Source organism: Botrytis deweyae (assembly GCF_014898535.1).
Source record: "Botrytis deweyae strain B1 chromosome Unknown BDEW_011, whole genome shotgun sequence".
Classification (NCBI taxonomy): domain Eukaryota; kingdom Fungi; phylum Ascomycota; class Leotiomycetes; order Helotiales; family Sclerotiniaceae; genus Botrytis; species Botrytis deweyae.
Window position 1 is genome coordinate 1,224,315 of NW_024066218.1, and position 8,814 is coordinate 1,233,128.

At 42.2% G+C, this 8,814-nt stretch overlaps 4 protein-coding genes across 4 annotated transcripts; all 4 read right to left on the reverse strand.

Moving 5' to 3' along the window:
• Window positions 1-322: 322 nt before the first annotated feature.
• Window positions 323-1,076, reverse strand: EAE98_005829 (uncharacterized protein; the record flags this gene model as incomplete). Its single annotated transcript, XM_038953451.1, has 2 exons — window positions 323-828; window positions 887-1,076. The coding sequence occupies 2 exons, from the start codon at window positions 1,074-1,076 to the stop codon at window positions 323-325; spliced, it is 696 nt and encodes a 231-aa protein (XP_038810552.1).
• Window positions 1,077-2,191: 1,115 nt separating this feature from the next.
• On the reverse strand, window positions 2,192-3,619 carry EAE98_005830 (uncharacterized protein; the record flags this gene model as incomplete). The annotated part of the gene is made up of 3 exons (XM_038953452.1): window positions 2,192-3,078; window positions 3,165-3,465; window positions 3,539-3,619. 3 exons carry the CDS (start codon window positions 3,617-3,619, stop codon window positions 2,192-2,194), a joined length of 1,269 nt encoding a protein of 422 aa, XP_038810553.1.
• Window positions 3,620-4,594: 975 nt separating this feature from the next.
• Window positions 4,595-5,992, reverse strand: EAE98_005831 (uncharacterized protein; the record flags this gene model as incomplete). Its single annotated transcript, XM_038953453.1, has 2 exons — window positions 4,595-5,815; window positions 5,870-5,992. 2 exons carry the CDS (start codon window positions 5,990-5,992, stop codon window positions 4,595-4,597), a joined length of 1,344 nt encoding a protein of 447 aa, XP_038810554.1.
• A 752-nt stretch (window positions 5,993-6,744) lies between these two features.
• Window positions 6,745-8,250, reverse strand: EAE98_005832 (uncharacterized protein; the record flags this gene model as incomplete). Its single annotated transcript, XM_038953454.1, has 3 exons — window positions 6,745-7,784; window positions 7,834-8,104; window positions 8,158-8,250. The coding sequence occupies 3 exons, from the start codon at window positions 8,248-8,250 to the stop codon at window positions 6,745-6,747; spliced, it is 1,404 nt and encodes a 467-aa protein (XP_038810555.1).
• Between the last annotated feature and the right edge of the window lie 564 nt (window positions 8,251-8,814).

Here is an 8,814-nt window from a genome sequence, read left to right on the forward strand (position 1 = left end):
GCAGAGAAGTTATGAGGACGTTAGCGGAATACCTGAAGTGTTGTGACTCCACGTCATGTTTGTAGCACTTGCTAATTTGTTTGTAGGGGGACGATTGAGTGAGGACTAGCTGATAATTTTGATTCTATACAATTTAAAATATCTCATCATCGTTAAGGAGTTGGAAATTAGTATATCCTGATACAAGAAAGAAGCCGCTTCATAACTTCTAACGCCAAGCTGTAGACATCCAAGCAGAATATACAACGGTGAACCTGTACAAATTTCTTCAACTAAACGCACGCCGGGTATCCGCTTTTGTTTCCAATTCAATTCTCCACATCTAATTCATCCACCCCAAGCCTCCAACCCATTTCCTTTCATTTCTGTTACTCCCTGCACAACCCAAACATTTCCTTTCCACTCCCAAGTTACTCACAGCACAGGAATGACAAACTTGTTTCCCACAATTCGTACATGCATGATTTGTCTCTCCTGCTCCATACATATCGATGTCCATTATAGTATCTACATCCATTTCGTCACCCCCTTCCGTGTTCGCTAGTGATGCATCGCAATCCTCGCAGTTGGTCGGTATTAGGTGAGGATGTGTGATTGTTTTAGGAGAAACAGATGTGGATGATGTATAAGAAGAATCGCTACTCGGTGAAATTTGACGGTTTGATGGCAATTGCCAGAAAGAATGGAGTGAGGCTTGGTGTGGAGCGTTATTTGGTGGGTTAGGTATTATGGTATGAGGCGAAATTGCCGAAGGTGAGGGCGGTGGCATGCAATTTGTATTTATATTTGAAGGTTGCTGCGCTGAATAAAGGAGGGAGAGGGTATGTTCTGTAGAGTTGATTAATATTTGACGCGCAGCTGTTGGATTGTCAGAATGAGGACATACGATGGACGGTGTCTTCACTTGGTCGATTATCTCTATGACGCTTCCTGGTACGAGAGGAGAAAAGATTCGGTGATCTTATTGATGGAGAATCAATATGCATAGAATTGGAGTTGTTGGAGTGTAGAGGACTGGATAGGAGAGATGAAGTGGTTGAGATCTCGGATTCGGAACGCTTGCGCTTGAGAAACATTTTGATTATTGACGTCGTGAAATAAGCCTTAGTTGAGCTGATAACTTAATACTATTGATAACAAAAGGAATTGACAGATTGAATAAGACAAGGGGATTTGATGTTGAATTGATGAAAGAATTGGAGAAGGCTGGAACACGACATTGATGGAGCCACTTTACGCGAGGAGACGCGCTAGCTTGATTCACCAATGGGTAGGTGCATGGACTGACGGGAAACTTCTCAACTTTCGAAATTTGTAATAAATACATTTTTCAATTGTTTGATATCAGAATCTATATCTTCATTGTTTGACCTTTGGTAAAGCATTGTAAGAATTCTCAGATCTTACAAACCGAGATTTTGGATGATAATAATGCTCAATCACTTTTTGCAGTGTTTCGCCAGTCCATACACATCCACTAATGATTTACAGAACGCGGATCGCACGTGTATCGATGCTTGAGCTTTGAGTTTGACATTGACCTTCAGTTCAAACAGACACAATTATTCGACCATTTCTCTTTCCTATGCTATTGATGTTGCCTTTACTGCTTCTGTAGCTTAAGAATGCACTGTTGCTAATTGAGCTTCCTGGGACGACCCTCTCTATTGTTACATTTGAAATCTACTGGGCTCACAAGCTCGCCGGCTCTGGATAACTGCATGCTCCGATGCACATTCAATATAGCAAGTTATCATCAAATAGCTCAATTGGTTTCACCAAGGTCTCCCATAATCTCTGTATTCACATCATTTCTTTAAATAAGCACAGAGTATCTGGCACCGGAACCCCATGAAGTTTCATGGACTATGAACATGATTTGTACCTTGTGGAAGATGTTGATATCTCAAACATGCGCATTCTTCAAATATCAATTCTACTCTATTAAGGACCACAGATACGACATGCCAGCATGCCATACTTGATTCTACTATCTACTACTTCCTGGAAGTACTTCTTATGTCTGCCTCTAGCTACAACTAATTGTCCAAAAACACCACACTATTTCCATAGACGACATTGTCTGAAAGCTGAAGTGAAGCTTTCGTCGGGATGGTCCATTCTCCACCAAGCAAATTACATAGCTTCAACATCGCCACCAACAAACACTTCGTTTCATCTTCTCCATAGTTTACTCAAAGCCAATCATATACTCATCCTCTCGAATTCCCTCAATAACTTGTGGTAACATTGTAAAGATTGGTGGTGACCGAGTCCTAGGATGATTCCTGATCTCTCGACAGATACCAGAGACGTAAACATTGGAGCTCTCTCTTGACCATACCGCATGAGCTCTGATCCAAGATTCCTCTCGAACAATATTAAGAAACAGCTCTGGAGATCCCATCTTCATTTCAATAGTGGTCTCCCGAAGACGTGGCAGTAGATGATCAAACAATTCTGGCAGAATCTCTGTATCAATGCGACAACCCAGAATCACGATTGAGTTGACTGGTCTTATCTCTAACGCGTCAAAGCCATTCCAGTCAAGGTAATCTTTCACTTCTTTCTTCTTTGAGCTCCATGTTCCACTGTATCCGCGCCACATAGTTGGGTCATTGATTCTCAACTCTCCGGCTTGGTTTTGGCGGACAGAGTCTATTAGGCTAGTTAACCTAGCTCTGTTACCTTTAGTTGACATGACATCGAGAAGCTGAAGGTCTAGATCGAAGTGCGGATGAATATTGTAGTGGTGAGATAGCGCCTCGAAGTCGTTTCGCACATCCCACCAAACCTGTCCAAATTCCTTGGATTCAAGAATCATCCTCAATGATAAACCATTGTTGCCAACCATGTTGAACACCTGATCTCCTAGAACTTGAACATCGAAGGTGTATGTCGTATTCAAGGACCTAATGGTCATAGTAAAGAAAGTGATGGCTCCATCTCTCGATAATCCAATTCCGTTTCCTTTACAGCCACAGAAAAGTTCTTGGCGCGAGCCATCCTGAATGTTTGATAGTACCGGAAGAAACCAATTCATTGTCGCGACAGAGTCTATAAGAAAGAAGCGCTTGTCTAAGACATTATTAGGATTTTGAAAATGAGCTGGGAACTGAAAAGGTTTCAAACATTCTGGGCAATGAAAGTTAAAAACTACTTACCAAATTCTGTGAAGGTAGCTTCTCTAGGTGGCATATACTCCCAGGATCCATCATCCGTGGTTGGTACATTATCCCAGTCTTCAGCTTCTGTATCTCTTGAGGCCACCGCCGTTGGTCCCATATCAACTTGGGGATCATCGTTCCTGTCAGACCAATCTGCGGCTACCGTATCTGCTTGGTTCTCCATAGTTGGAGATGAAGGCCAACCGACTGCAAGAGTGGTATCGTTATCAATACTATCATCTGCTTGGACATCGCTGAGAACAAAAGGCTCGGTGTGCTCTTGTTGAGTCAAGGGAATCTACAAGTACCAAATTTTAGCATGGATAGTTCAAGTTTCACAAAGGATGCATCAGTCATTTCTGTTGACTTACCTCTAACTCTTGCTCACTCGTCTCGGATGATGTTCCAGCATGTTTATGGACAAGCTCGGAAGAATCTGCCTTTTCAGACATGGTGATGTTGGATGACTGTAACTTTCAGAAATTTTGTTGGTTTTACAATTCATGAGCCTTTCACAGACAATGATCGTAAAGGGTGTAAAGGATGCAAAATGAAGAAGTCTCTCTAGCCACTTCTGTTTTTTTGGTGGTGTGTCTGCTTGTTGTGAAGTTGTCCACGGGTGTCTTTGACTTGTCAAGGAGGCTCGAGTTGTTAACCCCTATGAATTGTTAGTTAGCACTGCCTCGTGCTAGGCTGGCAAATCTTAAGAAATTTACTAATTTCAACATACGAAAACTGATTGCCTGTCACCCTGAACAAAAGGAAATTGGACAGTTTTTTTTCCCTGCAGGTGTATATAAAATTCACTCATACAGATTATCCAGCTGGTCATGTTTGAAGAGGCCTCAACATTTAAGTATTCAGGGCAACCAAATTGGGTTAATATTTAAGCTGTTGACGAATGGAATAAATGTCTGTGGGATAATTTACTTCATGGGTACCTAATTCTTGTCATCAGTATATATATCTCATGCTTTGATAGATAAACCATTATGGGCAAACTACTATATAACCAAATAATTTAGACTGTCATAGTGAACTTCATCTCTGTGCTGTTATGTGTGAGCTCTTGTGTTGTTTTAGAGCTCTTATGCCAGAAAGTCGGAAGGGGGTACAGACACAAAGGGGGAAACCTTTTATGATCCCCCCCTTCTTACAAAGCTTTAAGATCATCTCAATCTCAATTCATATTATTCAATGGTTTTCATTTTTGTAGTATTATTGTATAAATTTTCCTATCAAATTATATGATTTGATGATTGATGTAGTGTCTAGAAAAACAAATTTCCTTTATGCTATACTTTAACTTCCCTGCGAAAATCCTGGCATGATGATACTATCGCTAGGCTCTAGAACATTCACTTAACAACCTATTCCATACCCTAGTAGTCATAAAATCGGTTTCTTTAACGAATTCATAACCTCCTTCAAGAGTCTACCGCCATAGATTGTCGACTTTGGACCAATTTTTGACCCTCCTCCCGTCTTTTCGAACCCCTATCCCGGGAATTCTCCCAAACGTCGGTTATTCGGAGAAATGCTGCAGGTGCATCCGCCTTTCCCTCACGAGACCTGGAATCAAACCCTGGAGATGTAGCATCTTGAGCTCGAATCATTGATTGCTCGTCAATGAATTGCATCAAGTCGTCCATAGTTGCTGGGAGAGTGGATGGCTTCCCAATTGCATCCATTAGACCTCCGACAGTCTTTCCTTGCAAAATATAGAGCCACTCTTCCAACCTATCCTGCAGTCGTTTATGCAAGCCGTAAAGACACTCAGTGTCGCCTGAAATGTAGTTTTTTGCTGTTCTGGTCAATGGTCTGGTTGTGAGCGGTCGCCAGCCATTATTCTGGAAGTATGCCCCCCCTTCTGTTTTCTCCTTTAACCAGACATTCCAATTATGGTTGCTCATTGTATGGTGACCTTCCCATCTCATAACCTTGTATAAGCCAAAGACGTTCGACTTCGGGTTCCACCGAGATAAAAGCTCTATCAACTGCACATCACGAACCTTCCCAATTTGAATCCCAAATTTGTGGAATAAGGTATCCCAATCGCTACGCACATCCCACCAGAGCTGAATTCTATCATGGGATTCTAAGATCTTCTTGAGAGATAGGCCGTCATTATTTTGACGGTCAAAAACAGCACTCTTGAGCTGCCAGACATCGAAGACGTAGGTTATGTCGATCGAGATTACGGTCATTGACAGGAAAGACATGTCGCCAGTGCGACCAAAGCCACCGCCTGGGATAGGTTTCCCATTTTCGTCCTCTTCCGGTGTGCCTTCACAATCGAATGCAAGCTCAACTCCATCCTTGAGCCGAGAGAGGACGGGGAGAAACTTGTCCAGCTTCTCGAGCGTGTCGATGAATACTACTGGAGCGGGCGCATCCGGGCTTCGTTTTGCACCTGTATTGAGAGCGTTCTCGGCTTCCTCGTCTAATGCAGCCATTTGTGCTTCTTCATCAGCAATTGTTACTATGGGTTGTTTCACCCATGATTCATCTGACGGAGGCCATGAGAAGTCCTCACTGGAATCTCCATTTTCTAATGCAAGATCACGCTCTTTTTCGGCTAAGATCTCTTCGATGTATTCCGACCATGAAAGCGTCCACTCAAGGTAGGGACTGCATTCTATGTCCTCCTAAAGATAATAAGTTAGTATAAAAGCAAGTGAGAATAGGAGCTGGGGACATACTGATGCTGAGTGGGACTCAGAGACGTTGTCAAGGATGATTTCATTCTCATCGAATGTCTCAACCGGGGTTTGCAAGTCTTCGACAGATCCTGCTTGGAAAGTTTGTTCGATGTTGGAAGACATATTCGCGCGGTACTTTGTCTACCCTGTTAGGAGATGTCTTTGGTATGAGGAGCTGTTGGTATAATGAACAGGTGTTTGTAGTTGGATCGTGCTGATGAATTCTCAAGTAGAGTGCAAGAATTTTCTTGACGAAAGCTATCAAATTCAAGTTTGTTGTGAGAACGAAAAAGATGTTGACTTGTAGGAGAATCTAATCCTTATAATTACTTTGGACTAACAAGTGATACAGCCATCCATGTACCAAATATGGCTAGCTGTATTCAAGCAAGCAGTTAACCACTGTACTTGATAAGCGAGCCGTATAGTTGCGTGAATGAAGCGATATTGATGATATAAGATCCGCTGTATCGTCGGATTCTAAGATACTCTTGGATGAATTGCAGGTGTACGGTATCAATTGATTATATATAGGAGCAGCACAGTAATGGCGATGAACTCTACAGGTTAGAAGATGTCGTTATGATATATCGATGAGTGAAGCCGCACCGGTGCCACTTGTTAGTCAGTATTGTACGTTGCAGGTATATATTAAATTCAGTCATACAGATTGTAAAAACAGTGATAATTGAGGATCTTGAATTGTTATTTCTTTGAGAGAATTAATCATTACGCTATATTATTATAATTTTTCAACACATTATTATCTGGTAGGTATTTTGTATCCTATCAATATCCAATTCAAACATTTATCTTTCTGGCTCTCTCACATAAGACTCATATAACCGCTGCCTAGCTCTTTCAAATTGTTCCCTTTAAAACATTGAGCGCTCAATTTCCTTGGCACGCCTTGCAGCAGCTCTTTCAGGATCATTTTGTTGTCGTGAGATCTCTAGAAATGCTTCTGGTGCGCTATACTTCCTATCTTGATCATTGGGGTCATATTCAGGGGCCATTGCGAGCTCGGCCCTGAGCATTGATTGCTCCTCGACGAAAGTCAACCAGTCCCTTCTGTGACGTGGCTCGACTGGAGCAGCAGGCTCAGTGGGCTCTTGCAACTCAATTGTCGACAATCCTGATTCTATGACGACGGCAGCCTCGATAGGTTGTTTGGCATTCGCAATCCCTGTGGTCTTTTCCGCAGATTCGGTAGCCTTCTCGGGTATACTTATCTGCATTTCCTGGTCCCAATATCTCAACTGTAGCGAGAGATGGAAGTACAGATGGAACATGCAATCCGTATCGCCTGCAATATACCTCTTGGTGGTCTCGCTGATAGGTCGCTCCTCTTCCAGAACGCCATAACCTAGTTCATGGCCGCTGAAATAGTTTCGACCTTCATCCTTCTCATCTAACCAATCTTCAAGCTCTTTATTGCTCATGAAAGCCTTGCCATGCTCCCTCATGACTCTGAATAATCCCAGAATACTGTCTTTTGAGCCTCTGCGTGACAAAAACTCAAGTAATTGGAGGTCAAGAATTCGCCCTGGTGTAACTCCAAACAAGTGATACAGGGTGTCCCAGTCCTGTCGAACATCGAACCAAAGTTGCAGATATTTCTTTGATCCCAAAACTTTCTTTAACGACAGCCCTTCTACATTCTCTTGTTCGAAGACTTGTATTCCGAGTTTTTTGAGCGCCAAGACATCTATAATGTATGTCTCTCTCCGAGAAAGAATTGTCATTGAGAAAAACGTTAGGACTCCATTACGACCAAAACTCTTTCCACCCTCGCAGTCACATCCGAGCTCTGGGATGTCTTCCACTAGCTGTGACAAAACTGGCAAGAACTCGTCAAAGGTTTCGGGAGTATCGATCATGATGGTCTTGAATAATGGCTCTTGTTCTACAGGTTCTGAGATAGTTAGCATGCTTTTCAATAAGATCGGACAGTGTAAACATACCAATAGAATTTTCAAAGTCCCAGTCTATGGGAGAATCACTTTCCTGACCAATTTGGTCTCTTTCATCTTGGGAGACAGCCCAAAAGTCGAATTCGATACCCGATTTGCTCTCAATCTCATCGTTGTAGTCAGATGTGTAGCAATCTGACCTTTCGTCGCTAACAGAAACGAAGCTTGGTATGCTGTCCGATGAAGAGCTTTCGGTGTCTTCGTTATCATCTGAAAGATTTTGGTTCAAGCCATGAAGTTCGGCGGGATTCGATATATTATACTATAATGACTATGTTAGGGTGTCATCCAAGTAATGAAGGGGTAATGTCATACCAATTTTGAGTATTTCTTGCACCCATCGTCTAGGCCCATTCCAAAGTTCTCATCGAACTCTTCAGTGAACACGACGTCCCAGGAGGCAGACATCCTCTCGATTATCTGAGTATATGAATAGATCAAGTGTTTTGGTTCCTTGAAGTGGTGTTGCGAAGCTTTAGGGTCTTGCTTGTCGATATGAAGGCTCAAGTTTTGATATGAAAGCCAATGCTGCTGATGAAATTATCAATTTGAAGATGTTGTGGTAGTAAGGACAGATTTGAGGTGCTAGAAAGCCCGATTATCACAAAGACTTGGGATAGAAGAATGGCACGAGCATGCACTGAATCCAGCTGCTGTATTCAATTCTTAATAATCACACTGAGCGAGCGACTGTATAGTTGTGTGAATTAAGCGATATTAATGATATTAGAACCCCTGAAACATCAAATTGTAAGAGAACCGTGAATGATTTGTGCGTATAGAAAAATCTGACATGAGTACGGTTTTATATTATAAGAAAGCCCCTAGATAACTACTGAACTAAGTGCTGATCGGTGGGTTAGGTATTGTACGTCACCAACTGAGTTTATTTCACTAGTGGTACGCTAATAGCGCTAGGTTTTATAAGTCACTCATCATTCTACTGTCGCCAGCGTTGAGGAAATCGAACTT